This window comes from Myotis nattereri (genome assembly GCF_964212035.1).
Source record: "Myotis nattereri genome assembly, chromosome: 6".
NCBI classification, from domain to species: domain Eukaryota; kingdom Metazoa; phylum Chordata; class Mammalia; order Chiroptera; family Vespertilionidae; genus Myotis; species Myotis nattereri.
Genome location: NC_138081.1, coordinates 62,557,909 through 62,579,498, shown reverse-complemented (window position 1 = coordinate 62,579,498; position 21,590 = coordinate 62,557,909). Strand labels below are relative to the sequence as shown.

At 40.4% G+C, this 21,590-nt stretch overlaps 1 protein-coding gene across 1 annotated transcript; it reads right to left on the bottom strand.

Moving 5' to 3' along the window:
- Nucleotides 1-596: 596 nt before the first annotated feature.
- Nucleotides 597-21,582, bottom strand: CEP57L1 (centrosomal protein 57 like 1). The gene is made up of 13 exons (XM_081093858.1): nucleotides 20,899-21,582; nucleotides 20,582-20,749; nucleotides 18,732-18,861; nucleotides 16,986-17,151; nucleotides 15,149-15,328; nucleotides 13,876-13,997; nucleotides 9,616-9,732; nucleotides 8,470-8,547; nucleotides 7,727-7,813; nucleotides 4,507-4,584; nucleotides 4,147-4,391; nucleotides 3,040-3,184; nucleotides 597-1,003 (listed from the first exon to the last, which is right to left on the bottom strand). Exons 3-13 carry the CDS (start codon nucleotides 18,834-18,836, stop codon nucleotides 785-787), a joined length of 1,542 nt encoding a protein of 513 aa, XP_080949984.1. The 5' UTR covers nucleotides 18,837-18,861; nucleotides 20,582-20,749; nucleotides 20,899-21,582; the 3' UTR covers nucleotides 597-784.
- Between the last annotated feature and the right edge of the window lie 8 nt (nucleotides 21,583-21,590).

The window sequence follows — 21,590 nt, the reverse complement described above, 5'->3', positions numbered from 1 at the left end:
AATGTACCATATTTCCTCCAACTTTTGCTGGATGGTAATAAAATGTCCTTCTTCCCATAATTTCCTATAAAAAATATGCTGGCTTTGTGGGTCCTGAAAACCACATTCTTAATTTATACTGATGAATATTATATATAATGCAAAAACTAAAAGTCGCCAAAAGCTGTAGTTATAAAAGGATTTGTAAAGGAGAATGGGAATAGAGGAAAGCTTTTGCAGTTGGGTTGTCATCTAAAAATTGAAGTAACTATGGGTTCTTATTGGTAATTGTCATAGAAACTTGGGCTAAAGGTTCACAAAGCTTTTCCATTCCAAACAAGAAAAACATTTCATTTCACAGCTCTAAAACAAGATAGGGAGGAAGTGCTAGGAAAGTTATAAAACCTTTCCATACTCTATTAATTTTATATTGGTTCTCAGGGTTACAGGCCTAAATGAAAAAGTGGGATGGTACTTGAAATAGTATTTCAAATTGAAGCTCAATTTTAAATGTCATCAATCCAGTATAATTTCTCAGATTTAGCTTAAGATATCTGAAAGTGAACAATGTTTCTAAAATATGGTGAGATTAGTATTTCAGTCAATAAGAAAAAAAATACCAGCATATCATTTATTATTTGGGACTCTTAGATCATTAGGCATTAATTAAAAAATACTACAACCTGACACATTATAGAGGCTAGAAACATAATTCAAAATTTCATAAAGATATATTAAGTTAAAACCACTTTAACAATATAAGATCTCATTGACAGTTATGTAAGGTGACAGTTTTGCTATAGTGTTACTGTTCCCACATGATATCATCTCTTCTTAATTTCATTTGAAGATTATGGACTGGCGTTGGATGAAAGTTGCTGTTCTTCTGAAGAGAGTGATTTAGCAGACATTTTCTGGGGCTATATTTTATGTTCTTTAATCCTTTAGGGTTGCTATTTTCTCGTTGAATACATGATGCTTCACTCATCTTTGAGTTTTGAACTTTTTGCTGTAGTTTGAGAACCTGGAGAGAAAAAGATCTACCATTTTAATAAAAAACATTAAAGATATAACCTATAATAGATAGACTGGATTGATGGTTAAAGATTATATAAAATTAAAAGCTCATTAAGGTCTTATTTATTGAGTGCCTATTAGATGCCTACTATTGTGCTAGTCAGGTAGAAATAAAGCTCCTTGTTCTCAAGAGGCTCACTACTCTTATTAGTGAAAGAAAAGCATAAACATGACAGCTAGAGAATAGTTCAGGCTGGGATAACTTGGAATAGGACAAAAACTGTGTATCAGAGAAAGCCAACGCGGGACAAGATCAATGTGGGCTGGAGAAGCTGAGAGAAAGGTTTGTGGAGGATATGAAATGGGTAAAAACTATAAAAGAGAGGAGAGAGAAGAACCTTTTAGACTATATTAACAGCAAAGACTGGGTGCTAGCAATGAGCACCAAGTTTATAGAATCGAAATACATATATTACTTAAAAGAATTCCTGAATTTAAAGTACTACTGAATGCCAGTAACAACAGCAACAAAAAAGTCAAGGGAATAACCTTATCTCATAGGAGTATCTAGTAATGGTTAGACAGACAGAATTTAAAAAAAACCAAAACCTACCAACTAGCCAAACCCATTTCTTCTAAGTCCAGTCAATTACTTAGTCTATTTACTAATGCATAAGTCTAATTTGTACCTGATATTCTATTTGCTAAGGCCATTTTAATTGCAGATATTAAATTTATCATGATAAAATACTTGAAAATTTATGCTGCTACAGCTATTATGGAATATAAATATTTTCACAATATAATTTATGTCCACACTGCCTAAATTTTAAAAAAATGACTACTTTTCTATTCCCTTCAAGTTTCTCTTAAGGAAGTATGTTATGTAATCTTCATCCTAGCACAATCATACAAAATTTTTACTTACTATAGCATTAAGAGCTAGTAAAAACTTGCTTCAAAATGTTCATTTCCCCCTTCCTTTCTTTTTTAAATATATTTTTATTGATTTTGGAAAGGGAGAGAGAGATGAAACATCAATGATGAGAAAGGATCATGCATCGGCTACCTCCTGCACGCTCCACTCAAGAGCCCGCAACCTGGGCATGTGCCCTGACTGGGAATCGAACCATGACCTCCTGGTTCAGAGGTCAACGCTCAACCATTGAGCCATGTCGGCTGGGCCCCCTTTCTTTCTTTGTTGGCCACAGAAGAAGAAAGGCAGTAAAATCCTGCATCCTTTATTACTGTCCTATAAAGTGGGGGAGGCTTAATTGTGAGGTTAATATATCACCAACTTATATTAATGTTGTTACACAGGCAGATGGCTACGTGACTTGAGAATTCCTAGAGAGACTCTCTCTGCCTTCTGCTCCAGCAATGTAATAATGCTAATATTCTCACTTGTAAAGTTATTATTTTGGGATATAATAATTGTCCATGATTGCTGTTAAAATATTAAAATTATTATGCCACTCTTAGTTATTAAGAACTCCCACGCAAGGATAGAGTCTCCCTCACCACCTCACTACAGCAGATACTCAGGGAATGCAGCAAAGCACAGCTTTTTTCTGGGGAAGTGGAAATAGTGGTTATAGGATTGGGTACTGCTTAAGGAGCCAGGTTCATGTATGGTACTGAATTAGAGACCTGTCAACATAAGGGGCTTCATTAAGCAATCAGAGAAGGGAGGAATAAGGGGGAAAATGCTAAAAGGGTAACTGGAAAGGTTATAAAGCAAATTCAGCATGTATTCACTATTTTACCAAAGACATTTCTGAATACATAACTAAATTTTCTTCCTCCGTTTTCATTATTTTATCTTGCAGAGTTCTGGAGGAGGCCATGTTACTCCAATGGAACAGATGGCTCTATTCTATAATAGGCCCGAGTGACTCCTATTTATCATCTTTTCACCAAGTCATACATACAGACCTCAAATTTGGAAGGTCATACAGAGATATACACTGAATCCAGGTATACTATCCTTTTATTAAAATCTTTTTTTCTTTTTATTAAAATCTTTTACTAAAACTTTCTTACACTGTCTTGATGCTTCATCAGTTTGGAAATCTGTTCTCTTTTAATTTCCATTTTCTTGACTAAATGCTCTAGTTCACATTCTATGTCTTCAAAGACTGCATGGCTTTCAGTTTCCTTCATTTGATTCAGTAGTTCTTGGTGTTCTCTATGAAAGAAAAGCAAATATTAGATACATAAATTTTAGTCAGAGTTAAACATTAATCTTCAAAGACAGTCTGTTCCTATAATTAGGGCTAATTGAATATATGGTAAATATAAATAGGTTCTTGCGATTTGAGATTAGATATATATAGAAATATCTTAGACCCAGGGTCTTAAAGAAGCTTTAAAAAAGTCCAAATTCTTAATATTTATAGCTAAATGTAGCAAACTATTCTGATGTCCTTAGGTAGAGGTATTAAAGTATTCTTTTTAGTTCCAACTTTGGAATTATTAATGTAGGATATTTGGAAGAATTCCAGCTATAGAAGTATTTGCCAGAGAATTCCTTAGATAGCCTACTCAAAGAAATTCTGCCAAAGGAACTAGCTACCTCTTCTACATTAGTCTTAGTTCAATTAGCTGGCTAGCCAAATCATATATGTTCTGAAATTCTGTTAAATATGTATTTAAACTTGGGGCTAAAAATATGTATCCCATACAGAATTTTGGTTGCTATGGATGCTTCAACTTGTAATGCAGACCAGCCAGAGTTTAAAACAAGAGACTACATTCCTACTTGTCTAATGAAATCATTCATATCACTAAAAGATTATAAAAAAAACCAACACAATCTTTCTTTTAAAAGCTTTTGTGAGTTATAATTTAAGATCACCAGAACTCATCTGTTAGAATGACAGTAATATTGTGCTATAAGTTGAGATCTTGGGAATACAGAGACTCCATAGATTAGATCAATAGTAATTATACACAGTTGAAAATTTAAATCCAGTAGTATCAATAAATACAATGAAAAATCAGTGACAAGAAATCTACAGATCAAAAATAAGTCCAAATGACTAAGTAAGGACATCAAAAATTTGTAAGTGGCACTGCTCTTAAGACTAAGAAGGAAAATAATACCTAAATATCTTGCTATTTCTTCTGGTAAAAAATAAAAATACTTACACACTCATTTGGTCCAGTTCTTCCTGCATTGCTATCAAAAGTTCAGACAAATTGTCACAAATGGAAACAGATTTTTTGGAGTGAGGAGGTACCACTTTACACTGGGAAGGTGTTCTAGTAGGCTTGTAGAGACGTCTAGGCTCAGCAACTTCAGCAGGTTTCTGAAGAATCTGTGGCCCATAATGTTGCACCATCTGAAGGAGGTTTTGCACACTTGCATTTACAGAATGGCATGCTCTGGCAGGCTTTGGGGGAAAAGAAATAGCTGAGAACAATTTCAAGTGACGGATGGCATTTAAAGAGAACTTACAACAAAGCAGGAGTTTTTCTGAACAAGCATCTTTATTTTTCCCCTCTCACCTTTTCAGACACCATAGGCATTGATCCAAACTTTGAATACATTTGCTGAGGTGGTCCTCTTTTTAAGCATTTAGTTTTCTAAATATTGAGAAGGGAAAAAATAAAAATGTTTTAAAAGACATTTATGACATGAATAAATCTCAAAGCTGAAGAGTAAATAAATAATTTGATGAGAAAATAGGCAAAAAACAGAGATTTCACTGAAGAGGACATACAGATGGCAAATAAACACATGAGAGGATGCAGGGTTAGATAAGTGAACTTTATATAAAGACTTATTTTGTTTCTGTTTTTCAGCAACTTGCTTTTTCTATTCAACATTAAGTTTATGAGGTTCATTCAAGTGATGTATATACCTGTGGTTCACTGCTTCTTATGGCTATAAAAGCTTTATTTATTCTTCCTCCTTTCAATGATCATTTGGACTGTTTCTTTTTGTTATTATAAACAACACTGTTATGGACATTTTGTACCTGCCTTCTGGTGTATATAAATAGGAGTTTCTATTAGATGCTGGGGCATAGAGTTGTGCATTCTTAACTTTACAAGTTAATGTCCAAAGTGACTAGACCAATCTATGTTTTAGCCAAGTTATGACTGTTCCATATCCTTACCATAGTGTCTTTTTTTTTGTTTGCTTTGTTTTTACATTTTACTGGGAGGTCCCCTCTATCTTTAACCAGTGTCTCTCAATGGTAATAGCTGGCATAGTATAGTAGAATATACAGAGATTACAAGATGGCTGCAGAGTAGCTTGGAAGCTGTGCCCACTGCTCCCAGCCCCAAACCGACTTATAACTAAATTACAGAACAATCAACCTGAAAAACCAACTGAAGGCTAGCTGACCTGAAATATAACCATGAAGTACAGAAGCCACAGAGAGATTGGTAAGAAGGGTGAACGCGTGGAAAGGGATAGCCTTCTCACACAGGTGCAGGGGCAATGAGAAGCCTGAGGAAGAACGGCTGTGGAATTCCCTCCCCTGCGCCTCCAGGAGCCTGGAGTCAACCCCACGCAAGGATCCCCAAACCAGAGCAACAGAGATGGGAAGAGGAGCCCGCCAGCATCTGGTGGTGGGAATCAGTGGGGATTCAGCCGGCCTGGGATACTGACCACACCCAGGAATAGAGCGCTCCTAAAGTTAGAGCACCAGCTGGGGAGTCACTCCCCAGGGAGGAAGGCTGGTGAGGCCAAGCTGTCACACTTGGGTCCTGCTGAGGGATCTGCTGGCTACACCCAGCAGTGACTTTAAGGGACCCTCTATTTTCTGGCGGAGACCCAGAGTAAACTGTCTGTATGACTTGGGAAAGAGGACCGTCTCCCCTACCTCCATCACACAGCTGGCACCCCTCCCGCTACCTGTTGAGCTGCTGGGCCTGCCCAGTCCTGCTGGGTTGGTGGTGAGGGGAGGGAGCCACACAGAGCTGGGATTTTCAACTGTGTCTCCTGGGGAGGCTTCTGTCCTGGAGCCAGACGGGCAAGTGCTGGGCTGTGTGGCTACATTGCGAGGAAGCAAATCCAAGCTTCCTGCGAGTTCAGCCACCACTGCCTCAGGAAGGAGAAGTGCCCACCGATCTCCTACAGACTTGCAGGCACCACCCCCAACAGGAGACAGTTTGGATCAGCCCAGCCAAGTCCCAGATACCCACAATGAGCTCAGTGGGGGGAAGGGAAGGTGGCTCAGAGTGGGAGCATTCAAAGTGTGAGACTCAGAGGCTACAGTCTGGGAGCAGGACCAAGTGCTCAGCCCCTGCCTGTGGGCTAGGCAGGCATCATTCCCAACGGGAAACTCTGATCCATCCCCAAGCCCAGGGCAGGTAAACTTGCTTCTGTAGAGGGGACAGCTGGATGTAACCAAACTGAACCGGAAGTGAGCCCCCCTAGGGAAGCTAGAGCTGGAGACTGGCAGAAGCTGAAGGGCTTGGCTTAGAAGCAGGCGCTACGTTTCCCTCATTTGAGTGCCTGACTGCATGCTTCCCAGGCAGGGGACCCACTGGCCCCATAGAGGCTGGCCTGGGCTCTGTTACTAGTAGAAGCTACCTTTTCTTTTCTTCATTTCTTTTACCGTACTCCTCCCTCTACCTTCATCATTTTCACGATGAATGGAAAAATTTAAAAAATATTTCCACTAACTCATCAAAGGATGTCATAAAACATAAATATAAAAATAATTCATATTTTTCCCCCACTGGCAAATTACTTATAGCAATTTTCTATTTGGTTTTGCAGCTTCTAATCTCATTGTGCAAACAAGATACAGAACAAATATTTAAGAAAGGAAATAAGAAAAAAAAAACAGTTTCACTGGGAAAATGCTTTAATTATTGCAGTTTGCAAATTCTTTGAAAGAAAAAAATTATGAAAAATACAGCCAGACTATTGAATAGTAATTCGTATTTATGCAATAAAAGAGTAGCCCAAGTAAGTATAATGTTCTCTACATTACTGTACCCATAGGGTGAGCCTATGGCAGTGGCCAGAATTCTCAAAAAGCGTCTCTGCTTCCACAGCAAACAGCACACAGAAACAATAAGTAATCACATGCATATTGAGTAAATAGTGATAATGGTCATCAAAACTGTAATTTCAGAATCATAAGATTAAAGGGGATTGAAATCTTCTTACCATTACAGATAATTAAGAAGGTTTAATATCATTTATCCGAAACATCAACTCATCTATAAAGTACTAACTTTCCAATTCTATTTTTAGGGTAAAAAGAAAACAAATAAATAGATTCCCTAGAGAAATTACTTCATAGATCTATAATTTAATATTATGTAGCCTTCTCTTTTTATTGTGCTCAGAGTGGGATCTATTGTATGGTTGGCCTCTGTTGTTTTATATAGTATCACAAGATAATTTCTCTAAGAACTTGGCACTAGGAAACATTTGCCTTTCTAGAAACACTGGATGCTTACTGTTATTGCACGAAGGCAGATGATACCACCCATTATCTGCTCCTTTTGCTTTTATTGTCAAGCAAACACAGCCAGGTTTTGTGCTCAACTGCTGTGGAGGTTTTATGGAATTTTCTATCCTTTTACTTCAAACCATCATCACTGGATTCATATTTTTATCTCCATTTCATAGCAGTATTACATGTCTTTTATTATAAATGTCTTCAATTTTTTTTGGGGGGGGGGGAAATGAATAGATATACATATGAAAAGAGTGAATAAATAAGTATTAGCAAATAAAAATAAAATGTTTGCATACCTTTGAAGATTTCTTCTTTTCCTTAGGTTGTTTTGGGTTTGATACTGAAGACATTAAAATTCTATTGATTTCAAGTCCAGTTTGAAGCTACAGTATTAAAGACAAAACTTTATAAAATTGATTTTTAACAAGCTTCTTTACAATGAAAGATCAGGTCTGTTTATAAAGAAAAAAATACTTTTTGGAAAAGAAAAGAAAAGGAAAGAAAAGAAAACCCCAAATACTGTTTTTGTGGTGTGAAAGTCATTAAATCTATTGGTAATTGCAATCATTTTCTGTTTATAAGAGAATTATTCATTCTCTCAACCAAATGGAAAACAATCTATGACCAGGAGTTGACATATACATGTATTTATTTGTCAAAATTTCAAAACACCAAAAGACCTCTTGGAATGCATCCCAGTATATGAATGTACTGGCTTATTGAGAATTTCATTAAACAGACAAAACTAAAAAGCTAGGAAGCAGAAATTAGAGTCTAGAATTTAGGCTTCAGTTAAGAAAATAAATGTTCAGTGGTTAGAGCATCAACCCACATACCAATGGGTCCCAGGTTTGATTCCCAGTCAAGGGCACGTACCAAGCAGGAGGCAACCAATTGATGTGTCTCTCTCACATCGACTCTCTCTCCTCCCCTCCTCCTCCACTCTCTCTAAAAATCAATGGAAAAATTATCCTCAGGTGAGGATTAACAACAACAAAAGAAAGTATAATTGTGATACATGATACAGTGCTCTATTTACCTCAGAAGCTTTGTCTTGAAATAGCTTACGCTGATGTTCTTCTTCCTTAAGTTTTTCCTCTAAATGTTTAATCTTGTCCTGCAAAAGAATAAAATAACTAGAGCCAACTACCCTTTGTCCCTTTTCCAAATAGAGTCCTTGGGGGTCTTGATTCTTAATAATTTGGCAAATTAGAGCAGAAAGTAAGAAAAAAGTAATGGCAAAAGATGGTAAGGTTTTTTTTTGGCTTTCTTCTTATGCTCCTTGACCATAAAAACAAAGGGAAAGCAAAGAATGTACATGCAGAGGCATTAACTTCCAGCAACAAAACCATAATGATGAAACTTTGAGGGATATTAAAGGTCTAGAAGATCAAACAATGATATTCTTGCATCTCAATGTTTCACTCAAAACACAGACAAATCACAGTAAATGTCCACCATGTACATACAATAAGGGCACAGTTGGAGGAGGAGGGAAGGGATAGGAAGACATTAGAAATATAAGATTAGAAATATAAGATTAGAAATATAAGATATAGTCCTTGTTACTTAATAGCTTATATTATATCCAGGAAATCAAAAGTAACACATGAAACAAACAACAAAGCAACGAATATGACTTGACCCTGACCATGTATATACTTAGGCACATAAGTATTTCATCTTATATCCTTGGTGTGGTTCACAATAGGATGACACCACCATTTCAAAGGAAGAGTTTCCTGAGTGTTGGAGAACTCAAGGAAAGCTTCATAGAGGAAGCAGGACCGGAGAAAGACCTATGGAATAAATAGGATTTTGGTGGAAAAAGAAGAGGGCATTTCAGGAAGGGACATAGGATAGGCTTAACTTAATTAACTGCAAGTGGTGAAAGACAATCTTCTCAATATTTTTTAGGTAAGTTATTTGGAATGAAAATGTTCTGTCATCTCAGAAGAAGCCAAAATTACAATTTTACATCAACAGGCAAGCTCATTCATGCTGTGACAGAATATATTAATTTTTCATCTCCATGGGCAGGAATTCATGTTTGGATTACTAAAAGTTGTTAACAAAGTTTTATAAATCTAAGATTTACTGCATATTCACATACAGAGCCAATTATGCATAATACTAAAGATTTATTCCTGGCACCACTACTTCAAAGAAATAAGTGGAAGCTTACCTCAGCAGTTTTCTGAGTTGTTGTAAGTTTAAAACATTCTTTTTCTAAGAGATCAAGCTTTTCAAGTTTTGCTTGCAGCTTCATCTGATCTTGTTCTTTCTCCCTTTGAAGCTGGGTCTGGAAAGGATAAAACAAAACCTGAATTTGGCAAGTGATGCCAATGGCTCAAGAATAATACAATTTCTCAGAATTCAAAGCACAATATAAATATGTCATTAGAAACATGCATTTACATGCACTGAGTTTAAGTGGATTATAAATCTGTCATAAGAAACATGTACAGCCCTGGTCAGTGTGGCTCAGTTGGTTGGAGTGTCATCCTGAACATCAAAGGTGGCAGGTTCGATTCTCAGTTGAGATGCATATGGGAGGCAACCAATCAATGTTTCTTTCTCACATCTCTCTCTCTCTTTCCTTCTCTCTAAATAAACAAACAATAACAACACAAACATAGAAATGTACATACATGCACCTACTTTTACTGACAAAGGCCAAGAAAATCAAATATTTTTAAAGGAGAAATAAAATGTGCCAAAAAGATGTGCTATATTAGCACTAATGGAGCAAACACTGTGCATCTTTATATAACATTTCAACTAAGAAAAACATCACCAGTGAAAACTGTATTAAATAGTATTGCAGACAGGGTGATCAAACCTACTCATTGAATTACCCTTTCTCTGTAACAAAGAAAAGCAGCTATCAGAGGAATAAAGCATACAGAGAACATGGAGAAAAAGAAAGTTATACATATATATGCATATCTACTAGTATGTACTGTTTTGTAATGGTATTTATTACAATGCAAGATGTTAATAATAAAGGCAACTGTGAGGGGGAATGGGGTAATAGAAAATATTCTAGAAGACAGTTTAGTAGTTTCTTATAAGGTTAAACATATACCTACCCTGTGGCTCAGCAATTCTCCTAATACATATTTACCCAAGAGAAATTAAAACATATGTCCACAGAAAAGATATGTATAAGAATGGTCATAGCAGCTTTATCTATATAATAAAAGCCTAAGCGGCCGTTATGGCAGAACGACCTGTCGCTATGATGCACACTGGCCACCAGGGGGCAGATGCTCAACGCAGGAGCTGCCCCCTGGTGGTCAGTGCGCTCCCACAGGGGGAGCACCGCTCAGCCAGAAGTTGGGCTTATGGCTGGCGAGTGCAGCGGCAGTGGTGGGAGCCTCTCTTCCGTCCGCGGCAGCGCTAAGGAGCAGTGAGCCGAGAATGAGCAGCGAACAGGCGGGCGGTAAGGAGTGAGGGATCCCTGATTGCGAGAGGGATGCCCACCTGCTGGCTTAGGTCTGATACCCGGGGGATCAGGCCTAAGCCAGCAGCTAGACATCCCCTAAGGAGTCCAGAACTGCCAGAGGGCGCAGGCTGGGCTGAGGGACCCGCCCCCTCCCAGTGCACAAATTTTGTGCTCCGGGCCTCTAGTCTATATCCTATATAATAAAAGGCTAATATGCAAATCAACTGAAGAGCAGAATGACTGGTTGCTATGACAAGCACTGACCACTAGGGGGCAGATGCTCAATACAGGAGCTGCCCCCTGGTGATCAGTGAGCTCAACCAGAAGCTCATAGCTGGCGAGCGCAGCAGTGGTGGTGGGAGCCTCCGCGGCACCACTAAGGATGTCTGACTGATGGCTGAGCAGGCCTAAGCCATCAGTCAGACATCCCTGAGGGCTCTCAGACTCTAAGAGGGCACAGGCTAGGCTGAGGCCTCCCCCCCCGCCCCACCCCAGTGCATGAATTTCATGCACCGGGCCTCTAGTATATATATAAAAGCCTAATATGCAAAGTGTCCCCTTAGGAGTTCGACCAAATGGGTGTTTGATCACTCACTATGACATGCACTGACCACCAGTGGATGGTGCGGAATGAAGGGAGGCGTCAGCCAGCAGCCGGTAGCCACATGAATTTCAAGCACTGGGCCTCTAGTTTATAATAACCCCAAACTGGAAGCAAGCCAAATGTCTATCAACAGGAAAATGGGTAAACAAATTATGGCATTAGATGAAATTCTACACTGCAATAAAAAGGAATGAACTACTGATACATAAAACAACATGGATGAATCTTAAAAACTTTATGCTAAAAACAAACCAACCCAGATAAAAAAGAGTATACAAAGTTCTAAGATTTTACCTTATAAAGTTCTAAGGTAAAATAAGTCAGAATAGTAATTGTCTTATTGGGAGGTGGGGAGAGAACAGAGAATAACTTTGAAGAGATGAAATAATTTCTGATGAAAATGTTTTATTGTTTGACTAGAGGCCTGGTGCACAAAATTTGTGCACAGGTAGGGTCCCTAGGCCTGACCGATGATCAGGGCCCATCTGTGGGGCGACTGGTGTGGTGATCAGGGCCCCCCCCGTTGGCACCCACCTTGGCCAACATGGGGCCTATGGGCTGGGGGTAGCTCCTGTGTTGAGTGTCTGCCCCCTGTGGTCAGTGCACATCATAGTGACCGGTCATTCTGCCGTTCAGTCGATTTGCATATTAGGCTTTTATTATATTATCTGATAGGGCTGTGGATTACATGAGTATATGCATTTATCAATAATCAACTATCCCTATACTTAAGATCTGTACCTCCCACTGTCTGTAGATTGTATGTCAAAACATTTTAAAAACTATTATAAGTCACTAGTCTACTATAGCTAGGATAGGAATTTCTAGGCTGTTGGGAATGTGTATGCTGAACTTTACAAGATAAAGTGGTTACTCTTCTGGGTGTTGTATCCTCATTTATACACAGAATTGTCAGACTTTTAAATTATTTCTAATCTGGTAGATGTGAAGTAATATCTTACTGTGGCTCTTTTAAATACACCCGAGGATATGTTTATTACTGATTTTAGAGAGAAACGTTGATCAGTTGCCTTCCTTACATACCCTGACCAAGGTTTGAATCCACAACCTAGGTATGTGCCCCGGCTGGGAATCGAACCCACGACCCTTTGGTGCATAGGACAATGCTCCAACCAACTGAACCACACTGACCAGGGCACAAGCATGAAGTATTTTAAAGACTGTGTCTGTTAGAGCCAGTACCTAGCTGGAGTTAGTTTGCGAAAGTATTTATAGATAGTCTATTAAGTAGGCTCTATTTTGTTCTTAGTGTCTTATCTCCTTCTGCCTGGTTATCTCTGAAAGTTTCTCACTGTGTCAAAGTAATGTTTGTAGAAATAATTTGAAGTACCTGAGAATATTAGCAATTCAGTATCACTTTAATACAATTTCAGGGACTAAGATTTTCTGACTTACTTTGTTAACCTAGAGCAGTGATGGCGAACCTATGACACGCATGTCAGAGGTGACACACGAACTCATTTTTTTGGTTGATTTTTCTTTATTAAATGGCATTTAAATATATAAAATAAATATCAAAAATATAAATCTTTGTTCTAATATGGTTGCAAATATCAAAAAAATTCTATATGTGACGCGGCACCAGAGTTAAGCTAGGGTTTTTCAAAATGCTGACACGCCGAGCTCAAAAGGTTCGCCATCACTGACCTAGAGCAAAGTTGTAATCTGGGTTTTTTCCTACTGTTCACCCTTACAAAGACTGAGCACAGTGGATATACTAGGGTTCCTATTCTTGAGAGGCCATGAATTCTAACTTTAATTTCCTTAACCCCAAAAGGATGGCTGTCAAAAGCATTACTGAGCCTATCAATGGACTGTCCTGGAATCAGAAATGCACTCAGAAGGGACCTGAAATATCAGGCCTACCTCTCTGGATTAAAGTCTGCACACAGATAATACTGAATGGGTGATTTTTATCAACTCATTAAATCTCCAATGCCTTTGTGTATTTTTTCTTTCAATTCTGTCTTTCTTTTTAATATTCTGTGCAGTTTTTCTTATTTTCCTCTATAGGAAGGTTGTTCTAAATGATCTAGACTGCATCACTGTTAAGTGGAAATCTCCTATATACAACTTTATATCCTATTTTACTTAAGACTATAATGTAATATGACAATTTTCCCACAACATTAAATATTCTCTTTTTTCCTGAGGGCAAATTTACCTTTTTTTGGTGTATTTAATTTGTGTCATCTAATTTACATCTTACTTTTTTTACTGAGGCATAATTAACATATCATGTTATATTAGTTTCAAGTGTACAACTTGTGATTTCATCTTTGTATACATTGTGAAATGATCCCCTCAATAAGTCCAGTACCCTCTGTCACCATAGAGACCTTAAGTTACGTTTCTTATAGAATTATGCTCACCTGCTGTTCTAGGATCATATTCTTCTCTCGCTCTACATTGAGAACCATTCTCTTTGTATATTCCAGTTGCTTCTCTAGGAGCGTACAGCGATTCTGAGCTGAGCTTAATTGTATACTTATATCTATGAAAAAGGAAAGTAATTATGAGTCAATTAGTTGATTCTCACATAGGCCAGAGATTTGGTTACCATAAGAAATACATTGTATGAATTCAACCAAGAGTTAAAAGTTCAAGACTTCGTTAGTTCTACGTACCGACTCTTCCAGAGTTATAAACATACATTTTGTGAATATTTCATTAATTATATATCACTGGTTTAACATCATCTCTGCCTATGGACCCAGAGAGCATACATCTGAAAGGGGAAGATGCCAGTGACTTGTGAGATGATAAAGATTCTGGCCGTCCCTGGGAAATGACACTAACTGGAAAAATAGAGGCCCCAATGTCTCTTTCCTATCAATACATTTCTTCTCTTTCAAAAACTCAGGTATACGCATCCTACCATTCCCACTGTCCTCTGCTCTTGACTACAAGACAGCATGGTTCAATGCATCAGGTGGAAACAATTTCTTTTTAATCCTTTAAGTTCTTACTTTCCTCAGCTCTTTCTTCCACTTTTGTCCAATTACCTCAGAAAAATATTTCTCCCCATTTCTTCATTCCACAAGTTGAAACACAAACTTGAACCCTGTTTTTGAGGGCAAGTGTCATGTTACAAAAAGCCACATCTTGAAGTAAAATTATATAAAGGATTTATGTTCTAAATCTCTAAAACCCATGTCCAGATGTCTTTTTCATGACTTCCACCGAACTGCCACCTATTGGTCCATTTCATCTAATTAACCACTCAAGTTTTTATTTTATATTCATTTTTATTGTTTTTATATTGCTTAATTACTAGTGTTGCCTTATGTTTTCAAATTTTAAAAACATGTCAACTAATGCTATAAAGCATTTCAATTATGTCCAGGTTAAACTGGATTTTGCCGGAATTCTGAAACTATTCTAATTTCTAAACACAACTTATCTAAATACAGTTTTCCTTTTAATCTCAAAAACTTATAAACCGGGATAAAATGGATATAAAAATAAGTTCAAAGTTATATTTATTTCCTGCAAATATCAAAATGTCTGAGAACAAGGCTTCAGGGTTTGAATATATATAAAAGAATAAATATATTTGAGTAAATCTGCTTAGACTGGGCTTATTATTTTCAAATTGTAAACTTTAGTAACTCCTTGCTTCTGAGAACTACTGAATTTTCTTGCCTTTTTTCTGCTTTATCAGTTCCTGGTGGACCAGATTTCTCTCATTTGTTTCATCTTCCAAGGCCTTTTTATACTGTGCTGCTTCTCTGGATAGGGTGTTCAGGTTATCTTCAGCTTGTGTTCTTTCTAACTCCAAACGGTGAATCTTTTCTTGAAGAGTTTTTAAGGCTAAAATAAGAGCTATTGAAAAAAAAATTGCTTGATATTATAAATGAGAATATTTGAATACTCACAATCATATAAAAGTTACCAGTATATTTTTGTTAGCCAGAAAAATGTATAATACATATTTCTGATAAAAATGGAAAATAACAAAAATTCTAAAAAGGAACGAATTTTTTTCTAACATATCTTGTAAAAAGAATATATTTGATTGCATTTAGTGGTTTTTCTAGGTTTGAGAAAGCTAATGACGTAAGACTTAAAGATAATGTACAGTCTAGGAGGCATACGAATCTGAGTATGAATAAAGAAAGCAAAAATATAGTACCCACTAACATAAAATTTAGGTTTAAAGTTAAAGGTTCTTTTCAGTTATTAATGTGTTCACTTTTAATCAAACTACAAGCATATATTATTCATTTGTCCAAGATAGTGTTAATATTCAGGACATATGAAGAACAGTTTCTTCCATTGGAAAAAAATTGTAACCTAGTGGTTTACCTGATATCAAGCTTGAAAGATTGTAAGTAGCACACATAAACTACTAAAATTTTTTTCAGTTATATTAATATCATCATGATTCAGAGAAGTTCAGAGTTATAAAATATTCAAGTATTACCTTACACTTTCTATTCAGTTATAACTTCAAACTACAAAACTAGAGATGAATAGAATATAAATAAATGTTATAGGCTATCTTTTGTATAGTTTATATCCAATTAGAAAGATGTTTGCTAGAGATTATCATTTGTTTTTTACAATTAAGATCAAGAAATTATACTTATTGTTCTTTATATGGTACTTGTGGCTGACTCACTGGTTTGGAGTACTATTTCTTGTGGTTGTTTTATTCCACTCCATAAGGCTACCTTTATTAACGGCAACCTTTATCAAAGGATATTAAAAGACAAAGTGATAATCAGCATTTAGAAAGTAATCCGAATCACACAAGGTATGCCTGGGGTCATAAATATTTTTCTAATTCAGTTTTTTTTTTTTAATATATTTTATTGGTTTTTTACAGAGAGGAAGGGAGAGGGATAGAGAGTTAGAAACATCGATGAGAGAGAAACATCGATCAGCTGCCTCCTGCACGCCCCCTACTGGGAATGTGCCCGCAACCAAGGTACATGCCCTCGACCAGAATCAAACCCGGGACCCTTTAGTCCGCAGGCTGATGCTCTATCTGCTGAGCCAAACCGGTTAGGGCTTCTAATTCAGTTTTAACATCCTTCTAAATTTATATTTTAAAAGTTACAATATTTGTATTTTGTAGCAATATACTGGTTCCTCAGGAATTTTCAAGGCAATTTTGGATATATTCTACTTCTGAATTTAATCCTCAAATAAGACACAACTCTACTTAACTCACTAGCATTCTAATCATCTAGTTTAGACGGATTCCAAATCTGACCTTTTATTCCTCAAAGAATTTTCCATTTTCTAATGATGTTTTTATAATAAATCTGTGATATATGTCATCTTACAGCTGAAGCCAAAATAAAAAATGTTAAATAACTTGCATAAATTTACAGAAACTTTTAACAACAGAATAGAAATGAGTAGTTTAAGGTTAAAAACACAATCTATTATTTTTACATAAAAATAAAACATTTTATATAACACACTTTATACCACTCCCCTATTTTTAGTGATATTTTAATGTTAATATTACCTTGGCTATTTGGACTTTGAAGCATTTTAGGAGAGGTAACTTTAAAGTTCACAGAGTGGTGATTCCGAGGTAATTCATCATTCTGGGTGAATGATGGAGCAAAAATTCTTTCTGGAGGTTTAATATAGCTTCCTACTATACTATGCATTAATTCAGAATCCATTATCTGTAGAGAATAAAGAAATTATATAGTACAGCATCACTCTTTCCTATTTGAATGACAAAAACATTAAAAGTTCAAATGAAACTTTAACATAAATACAAAAACTGTATCCTTCTGACCTTACTTGTCACAAATTCAACTATCCTATCTAATAAAAGAGAAACATGGTAATTGGCATACGACCGCTACCCTTCCCATTGGCTAATCAGGGCAATATGCAAATTAACTGCCAGCCAAGATGGCGGCAGGCAGCCAGGCAGCTTGAAACTAACATGAGGCTTGCTTGCTTCAGTGACGGAGGACTCCAATGTTCCCCGCCTGCCGCTGCAGGCCTCTGAGCTGCAAGCAACTATGTAACAAACATAGAAGCTAAACAAAACCCCAGAAACCTGCTGGGCTTCAGCCAGCAGGATCACAACATTGTAAGCAAAGGCCAGAAACCTACTTTCAGCAGCGGAGGCCTAAGTGCTGGAGCCAAGCCTCAAAGCTAAAGCTGGCCCAGAAAAAAAAAGAAAAAAGAAAAATAGGAGTGGTTGGGAGCTTCAGTCACCCCCAGCCTGAAAACAGCCCTCAGCCCCTCACGCAGACTTGCCAGGCACCCCAGTGGGGACCCCCACCCTGAAGGGTGTGTGACTAGCTGCAAACAGCCATCATCCCCTAACCCAGGCTGGCCAGGCACCCCAGTGGGGACCCCCACCCTGATCCAGGACACCCTTCAGGGCAAACCAGCCGGCACCCACCCATGTACCAGGCCTCTACCCTATATAGTAAAAGGGTAATATGCCTCCCAGCACCGGGATCAGCGGAGCCGCGAGGCCTCCCGGCACCGGGATCAGCGTGACAGGGGGCAGCGCCCAAACCCCCTGATCGCCCTGCGGCTCTGTGTGTGACAGGGTGTGGCGCCCCAACCCCCTGATCGGCCCTGCTCTGTTTGTGACAGGGTGCGGCGCCCCAACCGCCCCCAACCCCCCCACCCCCCCGCACGGGCCCTGCTCTGTGTGTGATGGGGTAGAGCCATAACCTCCCCATCGGCCCTGCCCTGAGTGTGAGAGTAGCGGCACCCCAACCCCCTGATCGGCCCTGCTCTGTGCGTGACAGGGGGCTGCGCCCCAACCCCCTGATTGGCCCTGCTCTGTGCGTGACAGGGGGCTGCGCCCCAACCCCCTGATTGGCCCTGCTCTGTGCGTGACAGGGTACAGAGCCCCAAACCCCCTGACGGGCCCTGCTCTGTGAGTGACAGGGGGAAATGCCCCAACCCCCTGATTGGCCCTGATCTGTGCATGACAGGGGGTGGCACGCAACCTCCCCATCAACCCTGCCTTGAGTGTGACAGGGGATGGTGCCCCAACCCCCCAATGGGCCCTGCTCTGAGCCCGACCAGGGGCTGCACCTAGGGATTGGGCCTGCCCTCTGCCACCCGGGAGCAGGCCTAAGCCAGCAGGTCGTTATCTCCCGAGGGGTCCCAGACTGCGAGAGGGCACAGGCCGGGCTGAGGGACACCCCTCCCCCCCGAGTGCACAAATTTTTGTGCACCGGGCCTCTAGTAATATAAGCTCAGCAATAAAGTAAAAATGACTATTTACCGTATAATCAGTATGGACAATTCTGCCTGATTTGCAATGAGCATCTGGCCTTGGAGTGAGCATATGGGTGATGTGAATTTTCTGGTTTCTCGGTTGATGTATCATAAGTTCAGATTATGAGCACCTCTTTCTTTATAAACAAAGTGATTCCAGAGTTCAAAATACATATTTTTAAAAGACAACACAGCTTTTAAAATATAATTTAATTCTCCAGTTGAACTCCACTGTACTAGCTTCCCAAGGGATTTTTAAGAGTAATTTTGGATATATCAATTTCTGAATGGAACCCTTAACTGAGACAGAACTCCACTTAATGCATTAGCATCCTAACGATCTAGTTTAGATGAAGAATCTAAAATGGCCGTATTTTGCACTCAATCAGTAGCTTAGCATGTAGCAAGGCTTTCCAAATTAGACCAACTCTTTAAAACTATAAATCTGTTCAAGAATAGGTCACTTTCAGCATCCACCTGGAACATTCACAGTACCTGTCTCTTTGTAGCTTCAAAGCGAATCAGTGCGCAAGAAGTCACCCCTTCCACACTGTCTATGACTCGGCTCACTGCAGTTTCCTGGAAACACCACTCCCTCCCACTTCTGGGCCTCCCCATACGCTGTTTTGGGGTCCTCTTTCCCTGACTCCCCAACACGGGGCTCAGTGACCTTTGGAGCCGCCCCAGTTCTATCAGACAGCACTGTTCTTGTGGCCTCAACCACTGGCTTCTCTCCGACAGGAAGGGGCTGTGTCTTTTTCACTCTTGTACACTCCGTACCCCAAAAGGCGACATGTTTTGAAACACATCTGTTCTGCAATGTGAAGAATTAACATCTAATTTGGTTGTGAGTCCACTGAAGACCTTTCTCACCACTCCCCTCCCCAAAAGGAGTTATTTTAAGCCCTAGCCCCGGAGCTCAGCTGGTTAGACCACTGTCCATGCCATAGGCGAGGCTGTGGGTCGGATCCCTCAGGGCACGTACAAAAAGCAGCCAATGAATGCATAAATAAGCGGAACAAAGCGATGCTTCTCTCACTCTCCAAACTCAATCAAGAAACATTTTTAAAGGAATCATTTAAAAACAACAGTACTTTGCCCTGACTGGTTTGGCTCAGTGGATAGAGCATCGGCCTGCGGACTGAAGGGTCCCGGGTTCGATTCCGGTCAAGGGCATGTACCTGGGTTGCGGGCACATCCCCAGTAGGGAGTGTGCAGGAGGCAGCTGATCGATGTTTCTCTCATCGATGTTTCTAACTCTCCATCTCTCTCCCTTTCTCTCTGTAAAAAATCAATAAAATATATTAAAAAAAAATAAAAACAACAGTACTTTGAAAACAAATGGTTGAATCCTTTCACTATACTACAATTGGAATATTTTTATGTGTCTTTTTTCACAAAGCATCCTTTAATCCCGCAAAAATCCATATCAAGGAATACTGGGTATTCTTTGCCCCTTAGCCTCATACAACATGGATGTGACAACCGGCCGTCAAGGGCCTGCTGGGGAGGTCACTTGGCTGAGCGAACACAGCACAGAGCGCCCCGAGGCAGTATCAAAGGCGCAGCGGCACCGGGATCCCTAACCCACTCCGCACGAATCCACCAAAAGAGCGGAGGCAGAGGCAGCGGTGCAGGGCATCCCTCTAGGCAACCCCGCGGGATTGCCTCCTTTCCTACATCTGCGCCTTCACGCGCCCTCGGATTTGGGCACCCGGACTAGTCGTTCTCACGCAGATGGCTGGAAAAAGTCCCTGGACAGCCCCGGATGACTTCGCCTCCAAAACCTCAGAGGAAATGGAGGAAGGAAGAATCCTGGGGAGGGAAAAGTGGCAGCTACGCCTGGGGGTCTCTCACCAAGGCGATGCTCTCAGTCAACCTCCGAGAGTGCTAACCGTTGACTCGCAGGCCTACACAGGAAACCTCGCAGTGGCTCCAGGGGGCTGTAGTTTCTGTCGCAATCAGAACGCGCCAGCAGCATCAAAACTACATTTCCCAGAAGTCAATGTAATGACGCCCTAGCTCCTGAAAGAAAAGGTTTGGCGTAATTAAAGAGACCGTCACTGTTCTTAGGCTAACCTTAAAATTAGATTAAGTTTCTTCCAGAAATGCATCTTTCCCTTTCCTGTGCTTGCCTTGTCTGTGAAAGTTACAGTACTTGAACTCTTCCTTACTTTTGTTTCTCCTCCAGTCCGCAGCATCCAAACGTCCAGGTACGCGGAAAACGCCCCCCGCGGCGGACTAAGTGCCGTTTAAGACGCATGCGTCCCGTTCGCCATGACGCATGCGTAGCAGCGGGCAGCCGTTGGCGGCAACGCGCGGACGAGGGTCCGGAGGTAGCCCGCGGAGGGCGGGGCTTTTTTCCAATGGCTTTGCCTCCGCGGGTCGCGTCTGCCTGGGCGGGGAAGAGGGCGCTAGGGCAGGGACGGCTCCTGGGCTCCTGGTTTGTGCCGGGCGGAAAAAGGGGAGGGACTGGGGGGTGAGGACCCCATCTCCCCTCCCCGCTCCCGCCCTCAGGGGCGAGCCCCACCGATGGGGCTGGGCGAAGGGGCGGGCTCTGCGCCTCGGGCCCAGCGCCGCTGCCACCTCCGCGGCGCAACCCCGCGCTCGGGGATTGCAGGGCAGCCGGGCGTCCGTCTGGATTAGCGGGCGGTGGCGAGGGCGCAGACGTCGGGAAAGAAACGGCATCTGCCCAAGGGTCTGGAAGCGACGGGGCGGGAGACGCCTTCCTCCTACGTCGCTGCCGAGACCGCGACTGCTGGAGGCTGCCGTCCCCCGGGAGCGCCTGGATCGTTCGGCCGCGGCAGCGAGCGAACCGGGGTCGGCCAGCCTTCCCCGCCAGCGGCCCGCCAGCGTCCGGCCGCCG

Excerpts from the sequence above, each read along its gene's own strand:
- CEP57L1 (XM_081093858.1), bottom strand. The coding sequence starts at position 18,836 with ATGATACATCAACCGAGAAACCAGAAAATTCACATCACCCATATGCTC. Across the intron at positions 7,814-8,469 it reads TTCAAGACAAAGCTTCTGAG|CTTCAAACTGGACTTGAAAT; the intron begins GTAAATAGAGCA and ends TTAATACTGTAG. Across the intron at positions 1,004-3,039 it reads TGATGAAGCATCAAGACAGT|GTTCTCAAACTACAGCAAAA; the intron begins GTAAGAAAGTTT and ends TTTTCTCTCCAG.